General features: G+C 40.5%; 1 protein-coding gene across 2 annotated transcripts in view; it reads right to left on the bottom strand.

Annotated features, from left to right (window-relative positions):
* LOC122787571 (nucleotide-binding oligomerization domain-containing protein 2-like) overlaps positions 1–25,808 on the bottom strand; it is a 326,951-nt gene that overhangs the window by 169,182 nt on the left and 131,961 nt on the right. For both annotated transcript variants that reach the window (XM_044054354.1, XM_044054353.1), the window contains exon 3: positions 5,089–5,172. In XM_044054354.1, the coding sequence (XP_043910289.1) occupies positions 5,089–5,172 (84 nt within the window). The remainder of the gene's footprint in view (positions 1–5,088; positions 5,173–25,808) is intronic.

Raw genomic sequence — 25,808 nt, forward strand, 5'->3', positions numbered from 1 at the left:
CTCCAGGAACAGCATCTTTTCCACTTTTCAGCATAGGATTTTCTAGTATTAGGCCTCCTTGCCTCCAGAATGACATCCAGCACCTGCTTACTGAGGGATGCTAGAGGAGAGCTCAGGGAATTAGCCAGGCTGCAAGGTTCAGGGTTTGAAGCAGAGGATGCAGGATCTGGCCCGCCTGCTGGGACAGTAGGGAAGGGGTCTGAGGCAGGTGCCATGGTTGCAGCAGTATCATACTGCGCAAGGGGGGGGGGGTACCAGTGCTGATGTGGCCAGTCTGGTGCAATCAGAATTGTCCTTGGCTTGTCCTGTTTGATCTTTAGTAGAACCTTCGAGAGGAGAGGCAGAGGGAGAAAGGCATAAACTGAGAGGCTTTCCCAGGTAAAGGTCAGGGCATCCACTTTCCAAGCTTGACTGTGGGGAGCTCTTGTGCAGAATTTGTTCAATTGATAGTTCTGAGGGGAGGCAAACAGGTCTATCTCTGCAGTCCCCCATTTGTTCCTCAAGAGGTTGAATATTTTGGGTTCTAGTTTCCATTCGTGTGGATTCATGAGATTTCTGCTTAAGTCGTCTGTCAGTGAATTTAGTTTGCCTGGCAGGAATTGAGCTTGTAGGTGTACTTGGCAACTCAAGGCTGTGTTCCACAGAGCCATGGCTAGTCTGCAGAGCGGGTACGAGTGGGTTCCCCCTGCTTGTTTATATACCACATAACTATGGTGTTAACTGTCTTTACTAATAGTTGTCCTGGAAGAATACGGTCTTTGAAGGCTGTCAGAGCATTCTGTACAGCTAACATTTCTTTTTGATTGATATGCAGGTGCATCTGCCTCAGGTTCCATTTGCCCTGAATGCACTGCCCTGCCATTTGAGCCCCCCATGCATAGTCTCATGCGTCTATTAGGGTTTGAGCGGCAGGGGGTAGAGTGAAAGGGAGTCCCTTGTTGTGGTAGCAGGCCTCTGCCCACCAAAGGAACTTTGTCTTCATACAAGGAATGATAGAAACTACTGTTTCCAGGTCCTGAGAATGTTGACATCATAGGCTTTTTAGATACCATTGTAGTTTCCTCATATGCAGTCTTGCATATGGAATTAGTAGAATGCAAGAGGCCATGAATCCCAGGGCTTGCAGTATTTTCCTTGCAGACAGCTGGGACTTTGTGGCCAATATTCTGAAGTAGGTCGTCAAATAAACTTGTTTCTCTGGAGTGAGGAATGCTATCTGGGAAGTTGTGTTCAAGCTTGCTCCCAGGAATACAATCTGTTGGCAGGGTACTAGGTGAGATTTCTTTTCATTGATGGTGTACCCCAGTGAGGTTAGAAGTTTCTTTACGAATGCCAGGTGATGTAATAGCAAGTCCTGGCTTTCTGCCTGAATCAGACAATCGTCCAAGTATGGGTAAATTTGAATATTTCTCTGCCTGCAAAATGCAATGGCTGGAGCTAGGCACTTTGTGAATACCCTGGGCACAATAGATAAGCCAAAGAGAAATGCAGAGAACTGATAGTGCAAGGAGCTTGTCCCGAAGCGTAGGTATTTCCTGCAAGATTCCCTTATTGGGATGTGCAGGTAAGCTTCATTTAAGTCTAGGGTTGCCAGCCAGGCATCCCTGGCTAGCATGGGAAGAAGCTGTTGAAGAGTTAGCATTTTGAATTTTGGAACTACCAGAAAGGTGTTGAGAATAGAGAGGTCCCAGGATAGGACGCCAGGAGTTGTCAAGAAAAAGTCTTGAATACAAACATTGTCCCCTTTGTTCTGCTGGGAAGGCTTGAATAGCTGTGATACTGAAAAGAGAGATAACCTGCTGCTGGACCTCCACCCATTGATTTGGGGGTAGATCTGGCCAACCATTTGGGGTTGGTAGAGTGTGGAAGTGGAATCTGTAACCTTGGGAAACTATGTTCAAAATCCATTTGTCCTGGGTAATGAGTTTCCAGTTTTATGCATGCAGGGCGAGCTTTCCTCCTAAGGCAGCAGGTAGTTGAGCAAGGCCTGGAAGGGTTAAGGTTAAGTCATTGTGCCATTTTTCTGTAGGGAGGTGGCTTACTACTCCCTGCTTTGGAAGTGGGAGCCCCCCACTGCTTAGGTCTGTGCGTAGCCTGAGACTGCAGCCTAGGTGATCTGCTTTTCTTGGGTTTGGACTGAGAAGGCCTGGAAGGGACTGGAAAGGACCAGTTCTTAGAAGGCCAATGCCTACTGAATCTGGGAGGCTGTACTTGTAGGAAATTCTGAACAGTTTGCATAGATTTAGCTTTTTCCTCCATCCTTTTGAGGACTTCTTCTGCTTTGTTGCCAAAAAGGCAGTCTTGGTTTAAGGGAGCAGTCAGTAATTTAGCTTTAACATGATCTGGCAAGGTTTGTTCCTTAATCCAAGCATGCCTTCTAAGTACAGACCCAGTGACAGCAGCCCTGCAAGATGCTTCTAAAGCATCGAAACCACATTACAAAGTATGTTTACCAACCTGTTCTGCAGAATGCATTAAATCTTGTAATTCTTTGTGCTCAGCACAGTCAGGAATCAACATCATTCTGTTTAAGTAGTCCTATAACATGCTGCTGATACTTTAACATATGAAACTGGCAATTTAAAGCCCTAATGGCTAAAGTAGCAGAAGTGTATACCTTCTTACTCCATCTGTCTAAGGCTCTAGAATCTCTATCAGAAGGGGTAGGATTTTTGGCAGCAGTAGCCTTAATGCCTTTTGGTCCTTGGGAAATGGTCTCTGGATCAGCAGAAGGATTCTTGAAGAGGAACTTGTGAGAGTCAGGTATTCTGTAGTACCTGTCAGGTTTTCTGGGAGCTGGATGTAAAGTGTCTGTAGTAAGGCTGGATTCCAAGAAAGCATCATCTACAATAATGTCCAGAACAGGAGGGATAGCTAAAGGCCTGTGTTGAGGCAGGAGTAAGAACTCCCTAAGTCTCTTTTTGGACTCAGAGTAATCCTGGCTTTCCCAGTAGAAATGCTCCCAAAGAGTATGCAAGGTTTCACCATTTAATAAACAGCCATGCAGGTCTCGAACCCAGGACCCTACACACCATAGTCACAGTAGTTAACCACAAAGCCATCACAGAAGTTAAAGAATGATCTTCTGGAGGGGAGGAGGAGGGAATGGAATCCTCTGCATTAGAATCCTCATAAGTAAATAAGGGCAAATCCTGGTAATCACAAGGAGCAGAAATATCAGATTCCTGATCAGAAGAATCAGAAAGAAATTCAGTTCTAGGTCTCTTAGAGGGGGAAGGCTGGCTTCCCTTAATTAAGGTAATAAGGTTTGCAGCCATTCTAAGCATTTGTTTTTGAGGCATATGGGCCTGAGTCTGCGGTTTGGTCATCGGTTTTCTAGGCGTAGTGCGAGGCTTTGGCCTGAGGGATTCAGAACTTCTGGATGGAAACGATGGTGTTGGTTTAATATGAATGTCTGTAGGTCTGAATACACCCTCAGAAGCTGGTGCCTGCACAGCGGAGCCAGACCCATCCAAGGTAGAGACATCCGCAGGTTCCATAGTCGAAGAAGCATCTCGCGGCATACCGGACTCCGAATGTGTCTCAGTAGAGGCCTGCGAATCTGAAGTAGCTGGTATCAGGGGCTGCAAAAGCACCTTACTGAGTACTGACGGACTGGCGACTAGCTTAACGAAGCGTCGTCAGCAGTTTTGGACCTATGCGGTCTGTCTCTGTCTTTATCCTTACGTTTTTTCAGAAGATTGGTAGTTGGATGGCTTATCGAAGACATTACAAAGTACTGAGATCAAGTACGAAAGTAACTGGCTGCAAAAATAGCCCAACGATGAATAGTTCGGGGGTTGAACAAGGCACAAAGCCAACAGCGATGGACGTCATTGCCTGGGCCTAAACAGGGGATGTAGTAAGAATGAAAATCTCTATGAGGTATTTGCTTTCCACAGGCAAGACAATTGTTAACTTTTACTGACATCGGTTAGAACAAGAAAAAGGATCCCCAACGGGGTACTTATCTTTTTTGAAGACTTCGGGTCTGAAACTCGCAAACAAAATTTTCAGGAGACAGCCGACCGGCACCCGTGAACTTCTTCTGTTTTGGGCACCGCACTGCAAGAAAGACTGATGTAATAGCATCGGCTGCATGTTTTATACCCCTGACGACCTGACTTCATAGAAGAAGAGACAGCATCAGACACAGAAATCCGAAGACTCTGGTATTCAGGCCGGCTGAGGGCTACCTGCAGGCAGATAACACAAATGTGATGACTGCAACAGTGAAACATGAAGAACATCCACCCACTTAGCTGAATTGTGCTATGTAATATGCCAAGACAGTGATGAAGGACAACATGATGCTGGTGCGCAAAATCAGAAGAATCCATTCCAAAGATGACAGACTCATCCACTGTACAAAGCAGTGGTACGGACACATCTGCAAGACTGTATATAGTTGAGGACGTCTTGTAGATTAAAGAAAATCAGGATGGTAAAAAGCAAACAAAAGAGTTGGCAAAATGGTAAAAGGGTGGGTGGGGTCCTGGTGTATGATCAAAAAAATTTAGGCATCTATATACTAGGACATAAAAGTAATACGATTTAGATTCCTGTGACTAGAGCTAGAGTTGAACAGGAAGAACAGAGAGCAAATAAAATGACATTAGTGGCAGCCAGACAAGGTCTAGTCTCAAATTAGACATGATAAAATATTAATATACAGCTGAGGAAGTACTATGGCATAAATCATGAGACAGAACAGGAAAGATTAGGATAAGGGTATGTGAGAGGACAACTGTAACTAATGGATGGACTCAGCAGGCCAGGCCATGAAAATTCTGTTTGCATCTTCATAAGTTCATATCTTGCTGAAGTCAGAAACACTACCAATACAATAGCATCTATGCCATCATATGTGACAGCGCATTGTGGCAGTTGCATTATTGCTTGCAAGAATAACAGAGATGCATCAGCTATGCCCATTTTTCTTTGTTTGTAAATCAATCTGCTCTGTATACAGCAGGGGAAGACATACAAGTCAGCACAGTTTGTTGGAACAAGGACACTGTTACATTCCCAAAAAATAAAAGAGGTAGAAATAAACAAACAAAAAGTAAACACAAAAATAGTCCATACCTTATATTCTTCACAGTGCTGTTCTTCAGAAGTCCTTCACATATGTATTTAGCACCTTCTGAGCCCAATTTAGTGCCAACAATCCTGAATTTAAGTGAGAGAAAGGCAATCAGATGCAAATGTAGAATTATCTGTGCAAGTGGCAACATTCCAATAGCTGACTCCTACTGACTTACACCTACTGCAACCTATCCAAGCATGCAGCTTGTCTTTACATGTCAAATGATCTTACAAACCCTAGAAAACTGTGACTAATTAATCTCATCCTTCCAAGAGAGAAATGTTACTATTTTAAATAAGTACCATTAAAAATGAGCCTGTAATGAAAAGAATAAAAATAATCAGAAATGTAAAATATTTTATTTATTTACACTTTGCTTGCTGGCTTTGTCCCACTAGGTTAATTGCCTCTTTACAGGGGAGACCCAAGATGGTATTCCTACTGATAAAGGGAAATTTAGCCAAGGCACCAGGGACTTTCCTCTGCTCTTTTTGTTAAGTACTAAGGAATCTTTTACATCCACATGAACTACCTACTGCTCAGGTACAGCCTTGATCTAATGTTTAATCCAAAGCTTGCACCATACTTATGTCGTTGCTGTGTGCACAGTCTAGTACCTCTTTTAAATGCATTTTTATTGCACTTTTCACAAGCCATATGGCCACTAAGCTGATGTTACCTTATACAGATTAAAATGGCATTCTTTTCAGTGCATACAGTGTACAAGTCGGAGCACAGTTAGCCAAGACTACCAAGGACATCTGACAAGAATGCAAAAGCATTACTTCAAGGATGAGATTCACTGAATTTTGGGGGGCTTTTTCCCCACTATTTTCTGGTCATCACCCCCCCAGGTAAATGGCCCGTTCATTCTCCTTTTCCTGAGAATGGGAGGTGACCAACAGGGGATGTCACTGAGGCAGTCACCAGGGTTTTTTTGCTTAATTTTTAGCCTTGTCCCTAAGGCATATACCAAGTAACATGCTTCAGGGGGTACAACATGCAATGGGCATCAGCAAAGCCAAGTCATTCATTTCTTCACAGTCCTCACCAGGGCCTCTACCATGTGACCATGCACCCCAGAAATGCACATCAGCACTATTTTCCCCAAACAGAGATTAGCCTGCAATGCTGCATCACTCCTGCCCTCCCCTTGCAAGCTCCAAAAAGTTCCCAAGCCATTAATCAAACTTGGGCCACCTGGGTCATAATCATGACTTTACTCCTCTATGCCGATAGAGCCGGCCTTGGCATTTTCTTGGTTTCTGCCTGTAGTGTCAGCAGTTAGCACAAGAGGAAGCAGGTTAATCTTAACATTGTTCAAAATCTATCTGAAATTCTTGCACCCACTAAAAGTCACAATGTTCATAGTCTATGCAAGCAGATATTATACATAATGCATATTTAATATGCAGGAGTATTTTCTTCTATAGTATATCCTTGGATATACTTTTTATTCTTTATTTATTGATGAATTACATTTGGACATTAAATTAAACTAATATCATTGGATAAAGCTAACTATTTTGCATAATACTTTTAGCTTGTTTGTAATTACACAGTTCTAAACAAATGTTGATGTGAACGCTACTACAACACAACAGTACAATATTATTCTGTAAATAAAAGAAGGGTGCACCTGGAAGGAGCTGGCACTGACATGGTAATCCCAGCATTCACTTAGTAAAACATGGAAACCAGCTGAATTCAGATTTTGTTTCCTATATCACCATATAGGTTAGACAAAGTGGAAAGAGAGCCTTATGATTTGTTCTCTTTGTTATTACATAAATACTATACACCATAAAGCACAGTAGAAAATACACTGTAATGCTGGCACTTTTACAACTTCAGGTTGTGCAGATTACTATCAACCATTTCTACAGATCACCAATTGAGGGCAGCATTCGGTCAATCTAATTAGCAGGGAACTGGAAAGCTACATGCCCACTAAATCCACATACTTATATGCACAAATGATGCCTGCACAGCAAATCTTAGTTGTCCAAAAAGCATATAGTATGTCATCTGTCCCTGCAATAATACCTACATCTCCCTGTTTATCTGTTTGCCTGTAAAGTTAGAACTAGCCAAAGTTTGTTCCTGGCTTCTATAAATGCAATAAGAATTTTTACAAGCTTCAATTCCTTTTAAAGTCACACACGCTGTTATGAGCCTAGTAAGTCACTCAGGAATGTTATGAGCATAGTAAGTCACTCAGGAAGTGTATTAAAGTGCTACACTCCTCTTTTCATGAAGTAATGCCTCAGGATTGACCAGTACCTCAGAAGTACGACATCATCTTGTACTGTTGATGCCCTGTGTTCAGAGACTGCTAAGCTCAGACATGGACTGTGTATCCATTAGGCAGTTTGCTGCTTTTTGCCGCTGGGGAGGAGAGGCAGACAGGAGTGCAGTGGTTAACATGACGCTGGTGCAGTTCTGTCACAGTTTCTTAAGAAGGGAAAGGGGCATACAGAAAAAAGCCAAGCAATCTAAGGGCACACCCTGCATCCACTATACTATATGAGGACTGGCAGATGCCGGATAACTGTAGTTTATGGTTGCATGAGAGTGAAATGTGGAACTAGTGTAGATTGGGGGGGGAGGGGTGAGAGGGGCAGTCTGCCCATGGCAGCACTCGAGAAGCTGTTGTGTGCTTTTTTTTGGCCTGGCAGCTAGTCAGGTGGTGCCATGGTGGCTTTCCATTTGGCTGAATTGCACACCATGATGCACACACACAGCAGCCGCAAGCCAGCAGTCAGTCCTTTGACGATCTTGTAGTCGCACACCTAAATACAGAACAGCGCTGGAAGAATAGCGGTGGGAAACCCGGTCCAAGAAGAAGAATGTAAAGGACAAGTATATAAGTAATTGATTTATTTTAATAAACACAGGCGTGCATAGAAAGAGGCACATTTTCCTGAAGGGATCGCTTGGGTGAAGGTTTCATTTTGGTGCTTGTACACATACTAGGAATGTTACTGAAGGGGTTTCTTTGGGAAATGATTTATTTTGGTGCATGTATACACCTAGACATACTAACTAAGATGTTGCTTGGGGAAATAATTTATGCATCAGTGAAGTGCTTGTCCATTCATGGTCAGGCTGCTGAAGTGACCACTGGGCAAATAATTTACTGTGTCATTTTAGTACTTGTGCATACACAATACAAACTAATGAAGGGGTTACTGGGGAAAATAATTCATCAGTGTTTTGGGGAAATGCTTTTGCATAACTGGGAAAAAAGATTGTGGATTGCAAGTCCGATATTTTTTTGCCGGTTGCTTCAGAGTGCTGGTTGCTTGAGTTCCGGTTAACTGAGAGTCTACTGTATGCACATATTATTCCCATGAATATTTCTCCCATCTGGTATTCACACTCAGTAGCACACTGGCTATCAGTTGATGGTCCCAAGCTGCGAAGGCAAGTGATGGCCTCACTGTCCAGCTTAGCTAACTTGGGCAACAGAGTTCGATTCACACAATGCCTGCTTGCATAAAGCCAGATTCTAAACAAGTCACAACCAGGCCACAGCTCCCAGCTTACTTCTATAAACTCGCAGATGTTTAAGTAGATACTGTTTAAGTAAAATGCATTAAAATATTCTGCACACAGAGGAAGATAATGGTCCTAATATAAGAGCGAGAAACTTCCAAAAAATCAAGAAGCCCCTTTCATCCCCCCCACTGCATCTTTTATTTTAATTTAAAACCCCCTTACATTAACTCATATCACTTTTACTAACATATCATGCTTTACATCTCCTTACTATACCCGCTAACCAGATAAAACCGGTGTGGTGTCACATCAACCACGGTCACATACCAGAGTTCTCTTGCCCCCCAGCATCCTGTCATTTCAAACTAATCTTTGCATCATTGTGCAGTTGTCTGTCTACCCAATAAAGCAGGGAGTATCCCTTCAGGGTAATTAAACTTATGTCTAATGGAACTGTGACCTATGTGCTTTTAGGGGATTCATCAGGAGTTAAATAAGTTCTCTTTTGGAGGCAGAAGATGAGTGACTGGGTAATCCAGTGCTGACGGGACTGAGTCCTTTCTACCATTTATTCCAATATTTCCTTACCAGCCACAAAATGTGGAGAAACAAGCATTATACCATTTTCTATCCCAGTTCATGTCACGTCAAAAGTTCTATATTTTGTTACATGTGTAGAATTTACAGCTGTACTTACTAGTAATGATGCCACTGACTATTAGAATGGGATTGTTCTCTCACGCACACAATTACCTCACACTGAAATGGAACCTTCTGTTCATTTTAAAGTCTCTTGGTCTTAGAAAGACAAAAATAACATCTTGATTTGAAACACTAACCTCCAGGGAGCGCTGAACCAGGACTGCTGCTTGGATTTGGGAAGCCTCTAACATGCTGTGAAACTTAAATTAACCATCACACTTTACTCTGCATTTTCAAATATGGAATATGTGAACTCCAATCAAAGCTGGTAGAAGTTTTACAGAGACTGCAGAGGAAAGACAGCACATCTCACTTTTCCAAAATCCTTAAATTCAAACTAATAATCTGTGTCAGCTACAACTAAAATGCTTTTAGAAACTTAATGGTAGTTGGGTTACGGTATTCTTTAGAAACAAACAGGTATAAGACTATTTGGTACTTGCGTATTATCGCAACCACATTCGTACTGCCTCGTTTTTTGCCATTCTGCTGTTTGCAGTACAGTATTTTCGTACAAGCGATAAAGTCCTTGTACTGTGGACAAAAGTACTCAATTTGAACATTAAACATATGTTCCTTTATTCCTGCATCCTCTGTGTTATTGTATTCATTTTTTAGTTTTGAGTTAGTTATAATGATACATTCAACTGGTAAAAGTGCAGGCGTGAAGAATGGAGTGCACTGACAGTGGAAAGGAAATGAGTGGATGTAGTGGGAACAGTGAGACAGGTACTGGGGAGATTCGGCTGCAAATGTCTGCATAACAGTCATGGTGGTGTTTTGGTAGTGGAAGTGTGAGTTAGAGTAACGGAGCCAGTAGAAGACAGTCTGCCACTACCTATAATACATTAACTGTACAGATTTTCGCAGGATATCCAGATTTTCGCTTCAAAGATTTAGTGTGTTCCTCATAAAAAAATTATGTTTTCTGGCTAATCGCTTAGATAATCTAAGGAATAAAATTACTACATAATGACACACACTTGATTTTCTGACCATACCATTTAGAAAATACATGAAAGCTGCGGTGGTGGTGCTGCTGTAGCGTTGTCGCCTCACAATAAGACGCTGTCCGGTTCGATTCTCAACTATAGCGTCTTCTGCGTGGAGACATGCGTGAATGGGCATACCTTCGTTGAAGGTTGTGCATCAGGGTTGGCAACTCGGCACGTAAAAATCTATCTGCCAATCATTAGCGGACCGGAGTTCCGCTGTGGTGACCCCTAACCGAGAAAAGCCGAAAGACACAACAACAACCACTTAGAAAATACACTGTAACACAAGACAAGTTATTCTAGTTACTTTCTAAGTTTGTAAGGCACTGTTTAAAGTCTATCCCTATTTTGACCCTTCATCCCACAATTATGTATGGTTTTGTCCAGATTCCTTGAGCTAAAAGATTGAGAGGTATGACTTTACATGAGGTGGCGATCCTCGTTTCAGAAAGGAAAGGTTGACAGCTATGGCTATTGCTGCTTACATATTATCGAGTTGTTTGGAATGTGGTTGCGATAATACGCAAGTATCTGCGATTATTTAGCTGAAGTTAGACTTACTCTTAGGCCAACTATCCATTCTAAACTATTTCATTTATTCCCTGTGCAATCAATAACGTGTGTGTGTGTGTGTGTGTGTGTGTGTGTGTGTGTGTGTGTGTGTGTAATTTTCCATTAAGCTGTCTGGCAGTTACCATAGAGGATTAGTTTATTAAGGCCATACATTGTTAAACATTTGCCTTCTGTGATTCGGGGTTTGATTTCCCAACTTCTCTTTGCCTACTGTATGACTAAGCAAGTCTCCTGACATCCATCTGAAAAAAGTCCATGTGGGTCACTTCCTTTTGCAGTCAATAATCAAGCTTGCATATATTTTTTTATTCTTTTGCTGATTTTACGCAGTCTGACAGGACACAGGATTAAGGCAATGAGCTGTTAAGCAGCTACCTCATGTGGTCCGTGGTTTGAGTCCCTTATACTCCATTTGCCTACTCTGATTCTCTGAGCAATGGACAAGTCACTTAACCAGACACTATTTCCAGGCTGAGTTTGAAAAAAATAGGTCCACATGGATTAATGCTCTATCACAGTTATCAAAATACATCAGTAAATCGTGTCTATTCATTCAGTTATAAAACCTTGTGACTGATATCTTATTTACTGATTCTAAGAATAACCTCACATCAGTGGTAACGCTGTTGGCATCCACCCATTTTAGAGAGAAACTGTTTCATTATAAAAACACAAACAAGGTAATGGTCAGTAGTACGTAGTCTCTGGACACTATTTCCAAAAATATTCACCACAAACACATCCAAAGAACTACTCAACGGCTGCATATAAAAACAGTACATTTATGGTGAGCGCTTTCGTGGTGTTGAAACACCACTTCTTCAGACCTAATAAAAACTAAACTGAACTCTACTTAAATACCACTCAATCATTGACACGCCCAAACCTTTTCAAATGTCATCATTCAACTATATGCTAGTTAAACTCCCACTACCTAAAAGCAGAGTTATACTCAATAAACATATACATATTGACACAAAAATAAACACAAAATAAAAATAAAAACACATCATAATAAATACATATCCGATGTGCAATACCTTTAAGAACATACAAAAAATGTAAAAAAGTCATTGTACTAACTTCATAAATGTGCACTGCAGAAAAAGACAAATGTATCAAGGCAGAACTCCCTGTATAAGCAATGCTGACAAACCTGCTGAAAAATGCAACATTATATTCATAACAGAATGTTATTTTCCTAAACAATATATAGTCATATGCAAGAGTTCAAAACAGCATATTTACCTATGTAGCGGCCTGGACTTCAATATGGGTTTGAGGGGTACCTTTTCATTCAGCCCCCTCCCCTTGTCTGCTCGAAGCCTCAATATCCACCTGCTCTCTGTTGTCTCAGTCAAATTCACTATATCACCACCTCGTTCGTTACCATACACCATTTCTATTGCTCTATTGCCTGAAACCTAAAACTGTGACTGGCATCAGTCTTGTCAACATGCCTTGCCAATGCATTGGTGTTGTCTTTGTTTCTAATTTTCAATAAATGCTCTCTGATTCTATATCTCAGCTTTCTATTGGTTTTACCCACATAGTAAGCAGAGCATCTGTTGCATACGGCCAAATAAACAATGTTGATACTATTGCAGTTTGCCTTTACCTTGAAAGAAAAGTCTCTCCTAAGGTCAGGGTGTGAAAATACATTGCTTGTGTCGATATATTGACACTGATTACAGTTCAAACATGGGACCGTCTCCAACTTATGACTCTTGAATTCTCGTTTATCCTTAGAATAGCACAACATCTGTTTCAAAGATTTCTTACTTTTATATAGAAACGATGGTCTATCATGGGTCCTATCTGAGGCTCCTGTATGAGTACTGGCCAATATTTCCGAATGACATCAGTGACTACTCTGACATCACTGGAATATTCAAGTGGCACTCTCACATGCCTCTTCTTGAATTTTCCACCTTTCACATGCTCAACATTGTTGATTACCTCCCTCTCAGAGAAATAAGGTTTCCCTCTATCACTCCTAAGCTGCCAAACGTTAAAAACTACATCAGAAACTTCTGATTTGTTATATCCCCTATTAACAAACCTCTCTTCTAATACCTCCATCTCAGTATTAAATCTCCCTTCCTCTGTAGTCAACCTCGAGGTTCTTAATGCTTGTCCCTTAACCACATTGCTGGTGGGGATGCATGCTAGTCCTATGCAATAGATGATTCCTATGACATTCTTTCCTATGTATCTTGGTAGAAAGTGTCCCTTTATCATCCCAATATACACATACATCAAGGAAGTTCATTTCTTCATATGAAAAACTGACCTCAAATTCAAGGAAGCTTGTGGTACTGTTGATATATTCACAAAAATTGTTCAAATCCTGTTAAGTCACCATTCCATAAGATGAAGAGGTCATCTACAAAGCATTTGTAAAAGATAATCTGACTCCACATACTATTCAACAATACAAACTGGTTCTCCCAACTAGCCATTACTAAGTTTGCGTAGCTACTTGCACAAGACGTGCCCATAGCTATGCCCTCTTTTTGCAAGTATAGCTTATGTTGGAACATCAATGCATTATTATCCAAAATAATCGACATCAGCTGGGTAAGTAGGTCAATTTGTCTCCCATCATAGGTCCGATCAACAAGTAAATAATCTCTCAGCATTTCAACACCCTGTCCATTAGGGATGCATGTGAACAAGGACTTTACGTCTAAACTGACAAAAATCACTGTACCTTGCAATAACAGAACAGTTTTGTTGAATCTAAATAGATCTTCCAGAAACTGTTTGGAATCTCTGAGAATGTTCAGATTTTTATTGACCACTGGTCTCAACTTCTTCTCTACATAAATAGAGCTGGGCTCAGTAATCCAATTTCTTCCAGAGACAATAGGCCTCAACAGGGGGGGTAAGCTGTATTCTTGTGAACCTTAGGTAAACCATTTATCACTGGTACCATAGGTTTCTCTACTTTAAAGTAATCATATAGATCTAAATCAATAATATGTTCTAACATCATATCATAAAAAAGATGTTCTACCTTGGTGATCAATTTCTTTACTTCAGTGAAACTAATCTCACTGTACACATTGTGATCTGATAACATTTGATACATGGTCTTGTTATAGTAATCAATATCCATGACTACTATTGGTCCCCCCTTATCTGCCGGTTTGATAACAATCTCAGCATCCTGTTGTAATTTAGTTAGAGCTTCCTCATCTGTCTTACTCATGTTAAAAATACTCCCTTTCTCTGTCCATTAAGCCTGTCAAATAACTCTGCTTCACATAACAGTGAGAAGGCCTCAACCGTTGTATTAGTGGGTGGTATAAAGGTGCTCGGTTTCCTAAACTCACGTGCAACCTCCCCTTCATCTTTAAACATAATCTTTAACAACACATTCCTATAAAACATTTTAAGATTAAACAATGTTTCTGTTACCTCTGTCCTCCTGGACGGTATAAACGATAGTCCTTTGTTTAATAGTACGCATTGAGCATGAGTCAAAGTTTTCTGTGAAATGTTCCAAACAAGATTGTCTTCCAATACTCCTGGATGTCCTCATTTTCTCTTGCATTCTTCCTGTCTGCCCCAAATCATCTTCACAAGATTATCCTCTGCTTTCCTGCACATAAACCCAAACCACAACAATCTGTTCTATACGACCTTTTTTGCAACTGAAGCTACTTGTACTACAGTTCTGATGTCCTCATTTCTTCATCTGTCCCACAGTGTACAGTCTACCATCTGTTTCAGGCATTTCATCCCAATGCCCTCCCTCTAGCATTCTCAACTACTCTGCCTTCAAAGCCCAGGTTTGTGTGCCATACAGTAGTACTGGTCACACCATTGTTTTGTACACCTTGCTCTTCAGCATCTTTAGCATTCTTCTGTCACATCCTACTCCTGGCACTCTCCGGCCACTGAATGCAGACTCCTGGATTCTAGCTTTGACTTCCTTCACACTTCTTTTAAACCACCCACCCACCCAGATACTTGAAGCTGTTAAATTGTTACACCAGGTTTCCTTTTATCTCAATTTTCATCTGCTTCTGACTTCTCTCATTTGCTGCCATTACATCTGTCTTATCTGCACTCTGTTTCATTCATGCACCTTCAGTTTTGCATCACATTCCCCTATCAGTCCTTGTTCAGAGTCTGCCTACAATGTCATAACATCTGCATAAAGCAGCTTTGTTGATCAATCCCCTCCAACTTGTTTGCTAGTGTAATCCATCACCAACATGCCTGCCATCCAGAAATCCACATCTATTCTTTTTAATTCAACTTCTGAACCAGTGAGACCGCCTTTTCTTACAGTTTCCTGTGTTAATATGTTCTTCAGGATTTGCCAAAAATGTCAAAGTATAATGCTCATCCATACTAGAATATCATTTCTGTGGTGAATAAAGACTACCAAGTGTCTCTTTTAATATAGTGCCTTCACCTGTACCTAGTTCATCCTTATGAGGTACTAGAAGGTTTTTCCCGGGTCCTCTCTCTTCACTTCTTCCAATGCAAACTATCATGTCTTTATTTAGTGACAGGGATTCTCAAGCATAATAATCTGACCTGGCTTCATCCCATGTATTTTTCAAACTCTGGTATCTGCTAACCAAAGGAGAAAGAATTGTTTGTCTTGAGCCATGACAAGAAAACTACAGCCAAGTCCATTCTTTCTGTTTTCAGAAGAGACTCCATTCAGCACCTCTGACCAGCTTACTGACCACTTGCAGATTCCATCTGCCCAATAACATTCACTCAAAGTGGTTACTACTTGTAGTAGCTTTTGTTGTAATGGATGTTGTGTGTTTTCCTCGTTTGTATGACATCACTGTATAGCAGTTGGGACAGTCTCCTTTCCTCCACTTTTGTATGATCATGGAATAAGCATATATAAGTAAAGGGTCTGCATTGCAAAGTCTCCCACACATGGATGCAAAAGGCTTGCCCTCCACTAAAAAGATATTTCAGGTAGACTAGCAGTGGTTTAAGTGAATTATATTTTCAATTAACTGTGATTCTGCAGGCATTTTGTGATGGTTTCTGTATTGATCATTAACAACAGGAACTGCTCAGCTCACTGCAGCTCCACTCTTCAATCATTCATATAATATTCTCATCATGATACTCCCTCATACAACTTCCTAAAACTGCATATTGCACTACAGAGTGTGCCAATACAAGCATAAGTGTAACCATGAGATAACAAGTGCCCTACACTGCATTGCACTGCACATTACAATCAATGAGAAATTTCACCGCCCTGTATGCATAAACAATATTTCAGCAGCATTGTGTATAAGGTGGTGCCCTGTACTGGCAGATAAAGGGCACAGAAGTAAAAGTAAAATGATTATTTATTTATATTTTCTGACCTGGTTAGCCCTACCAGGCCTATGACATATTTGCAGAGAAGACCCCTGGGAGTACTTATGCACATACACTTCCATTATAAAAGCCAGAATCTCACCAACTCAAACTAAAACAGAAAATATTGGGCATGCCGCCCCCAATCAGGAAAAACTATAACCTGCAATGTGTATTAGTGTGAGAGGTTGTACCCCTAGCACCTCTTGTCAACTAAGCATTCAACCTCTAAGATCACCGTACCTTAGAGCTAGTTGCATCACATCAGAGAGAGGAGTGTTTTTTGATTCAGGATTTTCTCTTTTGGGATGTTGTGCATGTTTTCTTCTTCATTCCAGTGAATATCTGACTTCTGTATCTGGTTTATATGGCCATGTGGTGCAAGTATGACATGCCACACAATAGGCTGGGTTCAGACTGATGTTTTTCTCTTAAAATGTGATACTCCTTTACTTATGTATTATTTTTTATTTTACTTATTTTTAATGTCATACTGAAAAAGCAAAGGCAGGTTATTAAATACTTAAATATTTCTGGCAAATCACCAGTAAAAACATACTATTACAGATGCACCAGTAAATAGATGATTCCATTATAGTCAATGGTGCAGCCATAATTCACTGTGGTTAGCCGTACAGAGTCTATAAAGCAAGATGAGAAAGGTGGAATTTGAAAGGTAGCAACATGCAAAGTTTATGTTACAGATACACATAAAAAGAATAACTGTGGGACAATAATTTGTACAGTTCGAGATATTTTCAATAAAGTTTTGAAAAAACCCAGACCATAAAATTTAATAAATTCTTGTTAATTATCTTCAAAATTGTGCCAAATGAAAGTTGTGAAACTCTGGTATGCGAAAACAACAGCTATAATGGGTAGTCACCATAATGATTCATCTTCAAGACATAAGCTCTTTGCTATGAGGTACACATATAGCACATCTACGACAATAGACAAGCTATGCATCTTCTCCTTCCAATATATTTATCTTTGCCTCTCACCTTACCCTAAAAAGGGGAATATAATTACAATTTTCCGCTTTTTTTTATTGGCATGCTCAAGCATGAATGAAACTTGTGCTTCTACTGCAACCCACATTTATGATGCCACTCACAAGGCTGTCTGAATGAAAGATGAGCATTAGAAAAGTGGGAATGGAGGGGGATGTGTGTCCTGCAGCCAGTGCTTGCATCACAAAGATACACTGTTATGACAACTCTACAGAACAGTTCCATCTCACTTCAATATGCTCCAGATGCAGGGCAGACTTCCTAACAGTAACAAAGGACAGAGTTCAGTGGGGAGCACCACGAGGTGCTACCTTTCAAAATTGTGGATCTAACAGCAGGATTCCATTTCTACTGTTCAGTAAAGATATGGACTGAAGACCAAGTAGCAGCTGCATGCGTGCCCACCCAGAGGAACATTTCTGAAAGGACAGTAGAGACCAAAACAACTCTGCTGACTTATGCTTCAGAAGCACTTAAGGATTTGGTTATTCTTTTTGTGAGAGAAGAAAATATAGCTGGGCTAATGAAAGCGCAAGACTCCTAACCACAAGTTCTATTTCTATGAAAACAAATTTGTAGCCAACAGGGAATTACCATGTATACTAAAACTTGAGGCAATACCATTAAAATATTTCTGAATGAGAGCTGTACCTTCCACCTAACTCTTCATCTAAGCAATTCAAATAGTTCTGGCTCCTTTGTTTGATTATCAGGCTGAGAAGATGCAATTTGTGTGAACTGAAAGGATGCAAGTTATGTGAATCAATCATTCAGTCACTGGATTTCATGGGAGTTCCTTCCATTTCATGCAACTGTAAAGAGGTGACAGCTACCTTGGGTGAAATAAAGGTTTCTGTCCCTAAAGGGCAATGGGTCTTCAAGATAGCAGGATAAAGTGAATGGACTTTAAGAATTTTCTGGATCAACAAGGCCTAAACATTGAATAAACATTCTACTTTCTGTGGATGTCTGGTGAGTAATCCTGTTTAGAAAAAAATACTTCTAGCTGCTATCTGGAAGATGGCAAACAAGATCCGAAGTAATTGTATAGACAGCAGGGTACTATGGGTAGAAAAGGCACAGCTTGGAAGCTAAGTCTTTGGAAATGGTCAGTCTTGGATCCAGTAATCCAAGTTGAATCCAGACGAAAAGAGAAAACATCAGATTCATTCTTATAAACTTTTTAATCTTTTATCAGTAGAAGCTAGAAAGGCTACAGCAATCAATGTACTAATTCCAAAAATAGAATATGCTTACCATTTCTTCCTTTAACGCTTCATATACCATATCTCTACTGTGTGTGACAGAAAATAAAATTGTCTGATTCTTTTTCATGCCAGTGACAGAAAGTACCACTGTCAAACTACAAAATTTAATTTGCTGTCAACTAACAGCCACATTCCTATCAAACTTCTTAACATTCAAACTGTTAAATGCCAAACTACTAACTACTCTGAATGAATACAACTAAAAAACACAATGAAAACGTTCTAGGGAATCAAGCAAGCATTCTATTAACCTGACCCTCACTTTACTTAGCAAGGGGGAATAATCTTTCCCAAAATCAGCTCTGCTACATGGAACGGTCTTTTAGAAAATATCAGAAACAAGGAAGTCTACTACACTTTTCAAGAATCATCTAATAACATACAATACAATCTTTAGGCAGAGGCAGGAGGCCCCATTTGTCTGGCTAAAGCTTATAGTAAACTGGGCCATAAAATTCATCTATGGTGTTTTAAAACATATCAAACATTCACCATTTATTACTACAGCTGGCAGTGAATTCCAAAAAGCAACATAAAAAAAAAGTCCAAAAGCCAATTTATCGCTAAAAATTTGCTGAACATCCCTAATAGTACTACTCATTGTAGATAATCCTTTTTTTAAAATAAGTAACATTCAAACAGAATTGTATCACCTTAAGCTTTGTACAAGAAAATTACATTTCCTGCCCTCTGTCTTTAGTTTACTAAGAACAAAACGCAGGTTAGAAAGTCTACTCTTATATGAAAGTGCCTCTAATCTAAATAATTTTAGCAAATCTTATTGGAATACCTTCCAATTTTTTTTAAGATTTGTGCAAGACCACCAAAAGTTATTACACTGTATTTAAGTTGGTACAGATTGTCTTCATCGTTTCAGCTTTTCTTGATTTAAAACATTTCGGAACACAGTCAATAAACTTGTTACAATCACTCACTACATTGTCAATAAGGATGACTGAAGCTGAATCTACTATCAATCCACACTCCTCTGAATAAAATTCAACCTATTATTTTGTCTCCAATTTAGTAACAGTAATGCAAACATGATGGACCACAGATCCTTTGCTTTGTTCATCCTGTACTTTTCATATTATCTGACTCCGCCCTTATGCTCAGTTCCACTAGACAAGACTTTCCCTGGTCCCCCAAACTTGGAATGAACTTCTGAAGTTTAAAACCAACAGCATAAAGAGAGCAAGACATCCAATAGCACTTAAATATCTAATATATATGAACTACACAGATAAGGGCCTGATACCCACTGACAATAACTTCCATGGCATGCCCTGTAATCTGCCATTGCTTGTTACTTAACAATTCACCTATCAATCTCACAACTGGTTCACTGAACACATATCTATATCAGGAGATAACAGCCTTAAAAGAAGGTTGTCCATCATTATTTGCTTTGAAACTTATGAGAGGGTTGTCACACAAATGTCAGAATTGCCACTAAAAATTTCTTAGCTTAAAGAGGACAGCAGATCGGATTTTTGATGAAGAGATATCCTCAGGTAGCGAAGGCAATCCAAACTTTGCTGGCTTGCTAACTGAAGCCTCCACAAGGACTCTGCCTGAATAAGGTAGTCCACTCAATTAGAATGGCATTAATCAAACAGTTGTGCCAGCCCCAAAGGCAATGAATTTGATAAATAATTCAGGCACAGTAGGAAGGTCAAATGGCAAAAAAAAAAAAATGAAGTGGGAGTTCTACACATGCAAACTGTAAAACAGTCCATGAACTTTGTCTATGGAAGTGCAAAGGTAAGCATCTTGTATATCCAAGGCAAACAAAAATGCAGGAAGTGTGTAATGTCAACATGCTGAATTTCATTGTTTTGATAAACTTGTTGAGATTCCTCCATTCCCAAATCAGGAAATACTGAATATTTTTTGAAATCAGAAAAAAAAAAAACGAACCATGATTACCATAGTATAAAAATCCAAAAGCAGAAGTAAACCCATCAAATGACAAACAGAAGACTCTCATATCCTCTGTTATACTCTTTGTCTATTATCAGACTTGTCAGCTTTCAGAAAGTTCTTAGCTTACAATTTAACTAACAATAAAACAGTATACTGTTTTTCATTTGGTGGGTTTATTTCAGGTTTAACTTTGAATGAAAGCTGGCTCCCTTCTGAAACGTCGGCACTCATAGAATAAAAAAAAAAAAATCAAAAATACAAGAGAAGAGCAAATCTCGAACAATGCCCTTCCATATTAAACTTCTTTTTTGTAATGGGGGCAAGCCCCACTGCCCTTGTAGTGGTGAGGGGCTAGCCCCCCACATTCCCCAAAATACAGTTGTGTAAGAACTTACCATAACAACAGATGTCTTACTGATCACTGTTGCAGTATTCCAAACTGTTGGGTTATCTGGGAGGGTTGACGTTAAGGTGTTTACCATGCAGACACAAGGTGCAGGGTTTGATTCTCCCATGGGGTAATTGGCTAGGCTTAAAATTGCCCATAAGGGCAGTTAGCTTAGTACTAATCTATGAACCTATGTCCGACAAGGGAACAAAAACCTTCCATATAGATATACGTATGATGCATGATCTAAGCCCATGGGTGTAAGGGTATATAAACAGAGATATGAAGATAAATCCGCAGACTTTCTCCAAGCCAGTAAGGCTCTAGAAGCCCAAGAAACAAAATAAACTGGTCAGCTAAGGGGAGTGAGGCAAAAACACAGTGGTCTCCCTCAGTCCCTGGAGAAAAGGATGGCAGAAACACAGAAGGAAGGAAGGTAAGGTGGGAAAGAATACTGAAACAGTGATGAGTAGGACATCCAGTGATATGGTAAGTTCTTACACAACTCATCTAGTGATATGGTAAGTTCTTACACAACTCATCCAGTGATATGGTAAGTTCTTACACAACTCATCTAGTGATATGGTAAGTTCTTACACAACTCATCCAGTGATATGGTAAGTTCTTACACAACTCATCTAGTGATATGGTAAGTTCTTACACAACTCATCCAGTGATATGGTAAGTTCTTACACAACTCATCTAGTGATATGGTAAGTTCTTACACAACTCATCTAGTGATATGGTAAGTTCTTACACAACTCATCTAGTGATATGGTAAGTTCTTACACAACTCATCTAGTGATATGGTAAGTTCTTACACAACTCATCTAGTGATATGGTAAGTTCTTACACAACTCATCCGTGATATGGTAAGTTCTTACACAACTCATCCAGTGATATGGTAAGTTCTTACACAACTCGTCCAGTGATATGGTAAGTTCTTACACAACTCATCCAGTGATATGGTAAGTTCTTACACAACTCATCCAGAGATATGGTAAGTTCTTACACAACTCATCCAGTGATATGGTAAGTTCTTACACAACTGTGCTATATCCTTCCTTAGATTACTGTTGCAGCATTCCAAACTATGGGTGATTCCCAATGCTTATGAAGTGAGAAGGGTGGTGGGATGAGAAGTACAGAAAGTACTGTTGTGTACACTTACCATAAATGTAGATGTTCGAGTGTATTCACTGTTACAGTCATCACTTTTGGGTTATCTGCTTGCAGTAGTCCTCAGCCCAACCTGATTATCAAAGTCTTGGGTCCTGTGTCAGTTGCTGCCTCATCTTCCGTGATGTCAGGTCGTCAGGGGTATAAAGCATGCAGCATGCAGCCAATGCCATTACATCAGTTTTTCTTGCCCCAGATGTCAGGTGCCCCCCCTAAAGGGAAGCAATTAAATATATATACAAGGTTATACCTCCAACAAAAAAGCAAATACACCAAAAAGCTTTTGAAGATAGCAAAAGAAAGTAGAGGTATATCCAAAAAAAGAAGGGGGCTGGAGGGAGGGTAACCAGGACTGCAACAGTGAATACACTCGAACATCTACATTTATGGTAAGTGTACACAACTATACTATGTTCTTCGTGTTTCACTAATCATCACTTTTGGGTAACTCCCAAAGCTAAGGATGGGAGGAGGAATTTAAATAGAATTAGGACCAGCTAAAAGACCCTGCAAGACTGCAGTGGCAAAGTCAGCTCTGGATTTAGAGAAAATTGGCAGATGGTAATGCTTGGTGAAAGTATGTACAGAACTCCAGGTAGCAGCTTCTAGGATGTCCCTGGTAGGGACGCCACTGAGAAAGGCTGTAGAGGTAGATGCAGTCCTGGTAGAGTGGGGTCTGATCCCCTGTGGGATTGGTTTTCCATGGTGTTTGTAGCAGAAATGAATGCAACGGTCTATCCATTTGGAAATGGTTTTCTTTGAAATAGCCTTCCCCTCTGCCCCTGCAGCAAATGCCACCAGCAGTTGATCAGATTTCCTTTGAGGTTTAGTCCTGTCCAAGTAGAATCTAAGTTGTCTGTGCACGTCTAAGGAGTGCAGAATCTGTTCCCCTTTGTTCTGTGGATTAGGAAAGAAGGTTGGCAAATGTATGGACTGATTAAGGGCCACACTGGATACCACCTTGTGCATGAAATAGGGATTGATCCTGAGGGACACCCTGTCCACATGAAAGATAATGAAAGGCTCCACTGTCATGGGGGCCTGTAATTCAGATACCCTTCTTGCTGAAGTGATTGCTAAAAGGAAACTGTTTTCCAAGAAAGGAATTTTAAGTCCACAGTGGCAGCTGGCTCGAAAGGAGGAAGGGTGAGCTTTTCCAATATAAAGCTGAGGTCACAGGCTGGAGTTGGAGCTCTCCTGGGTGGTTGTAGATTTTTGGCCCCTCTGAAGAACTGCTTTAGCAGTGGATGAGAGAAGAGGGGTGGTTCTGTGTTATAATGAGCTGATATGGCTGAGGCATGAATTTTGATGGAGGAGAAAGACAGGCCCCTTATAAAGCATCTCAGTTAAGTATTGTAAAATCTGAGGTAAATTGGGCACTGTTGTTCTCATTCCTTGAGACTGGTTTCAGGCACAGAATCTTTTCTATTTTTCAGTGTAATACTTTCTGGTACTAGGCCTCCTTTGACTCTAAAATGATATCCATCACTGGTTTACTGAGAGATGGTAAAGGAGAAATTATGTAATTAGCCAGGCTACTAGATTCAATGTTTGAAGTTGAGGGTGCAGAATTTGGTTCTCCTGCTGAGACAATAGAGTAGGAGTCTGAGGCAGGTGCCATGGGGCCCACAGTGACACACTGCGCAAGAGGGGGTACCAGTGTTGGCATGGCCAGTCTGGTGCAATCAAAATTGTCCTTAGTTTGTCTTGTTTGATCTTTAGTAGTACTTTGGAGAGCAGAGGCAGATGAGGAAAGGCATAAACTGATAGTTTTTTCCAGCTGAAGGACAGAGCATCCATTTTCCAAGTTTGTTTGTGGGGAGTCCTTGTGCAAAATTTGTCCAACTTATAGTTTTGGGGGGAGGCAAACAGGTCTATATCTGGGCTCCTCCATTTGCTTGTCAACATGTTGAAAATCCTTGGTTCCGGTTTCCACTCGTGTGGGTCCATGAGGTTTCTCCTTATTTCGTCTGCCAGTGTATTTAGTTTTCCTGGCAGGAATTGAGCTTGTAAATGTACTTGATAGCTCAGGGCTGTGTTCCACAATGCCATGGCTAGTCTGAGGAGGGGGTAAGAATGTGTAGCCCCCTGCTTGTTTATGTACCACATAACAGTGGTGTTTGTCTGTCTTTATCATTAATTGTCCTGGAAGAATGTGGTCCTTGAAGGTTGTCAGAGAATTCTGTACAGCTAACATTTCTTTTTGATTGATATGCAGGTGCATTTGACTTGGGTTCCATTTGCCCTGAATGCACTTCTCTGCCAGATGGGCCCCCCCATGCATAGTCTGATGCATCTGTTGTTAAGGTTTGGGTGGCAGGGAGTAGTGTGAATGGTAGTCCCCTGTTTTGGTGGCAGGCCTCTGCCCACCAAAGGAACTCTAGGCGCAGGCAAGGTATGATAGGAATCATTGCTTCTAAATCTTGTGAATATTGACCCCATAGGCTTTTGAGATACCATTGCAGTTTCTTCATATGCAGCCTTGCATATGGAATTAGAAGAATGCAGGAGACCATGAACCCCAAGGCTTGCAGTATTTGCCTTGCAGATAACTGGGTTTTTGTGGTCACTTGTTTGAAGTAGGTTGTCAAATGAATCCGTTTCTCTGGCATGAGGAAAGCCATCTGGGAAGTTCTATTCAAGCTTGCTCCCAGGAATATAATTTGTTGACAGGGTACCAGGTGTGATTTCTTTTCGTTTATGGTGCACCCCAGACAAGTCAGTACCTTTTGAACAAAGGCCAGATGATTCAAAAGTATGTCCTGGCTTTCTGCCTGAATTAGACAATCGTCCAGATATGGATCTATTTGAAAATTTCTTTGCCTGCAGAATGCAATGACTGGAGCTAGGCACTTTGTGAATATCCTGGGCGCAGTAGATAAGCCAAAGGGCAGTGCAGAGAACTGATAGTGCATGTAGCCTGTTTTGAAGCGTAGGTATTTTCTGCACGACTCCCTGATAGGGATGTGCAGGTATGCTTCTTTTAAGTCTAGTGTTGCCAACCATGCATCTTTGTCTAGCATAGGAAGCAGCTGCTGAAGAGTCAGCATCTTGAATTTTGGAATCACCAGAAAGGTATTCAGAGTAGAAAGGTCCAGGATAGGACGTCATGAATTGCCTTTTCTGGGTACCAGGAAAAGCCTCGAATAGAACCCTTGTCCCTTTTCCTCTTCTGGTACCAACTGAATAGCCCCCATAAATCAACGAAAAAAACAGAAGTGGCTGAAAAACGGCTTTACTTCAATTAAAATAAAAGAACAAACAAATAAATTACACTCGAAAAACATAACATCAATCCGTAAGCGCTTTCGTTTAGCTTATGCTAAACTTTTTCAAACAAATTACACATCACTTCCTGTTAGTTAAATACTAACTGAATTAAATCAATTGAATCAATTAAATCAATAAAACGTACATGCTGTAATCAGTTAAAGAGACAGCAACAATGTATCAACCACATGTACTCTTGATGAGTGGATGGGAGATCGTAAGTTTACCCCAGGGGTCACATCTGTGTCACTGCTAGACAGGGGCACAGTAAACTAATTCTATTATATAAGGGGACCTTCACTGTGTCACTACTAGACAGAGGCACAGTATTCTAGATTTATTCTGTACATTTTTGTACCATTTCATGGGGTGGCAAAAGCCACATCACTATGGCTAGGCTTACAAATGCCCCAGGGCAGATAGCCTAGTACTATACTATGAAACTATGAAACTATTATACTTATGTGTTTGAATGCACGCGTATACATTTATATTCAGTGAAATTTTAAAAATGTGTATATATATATATATATATATATATATATATATATA

The sequence above is a fragment of the Protopterus annectens genome, chromosome 13.part0, assembly GCF_019279795.1.
Source record: "Protopterus annectens isolate FY-2018-M chromosome 13.part0, PAN1.0, whole genome shotgun sequence".
In the NCBI taxonomy this organism is placed as follows: Eukaryota; Metazoa; Chordata; order Ceratodontiformes; family Protopteridae; genus Protopterus; species Protopterus annectens.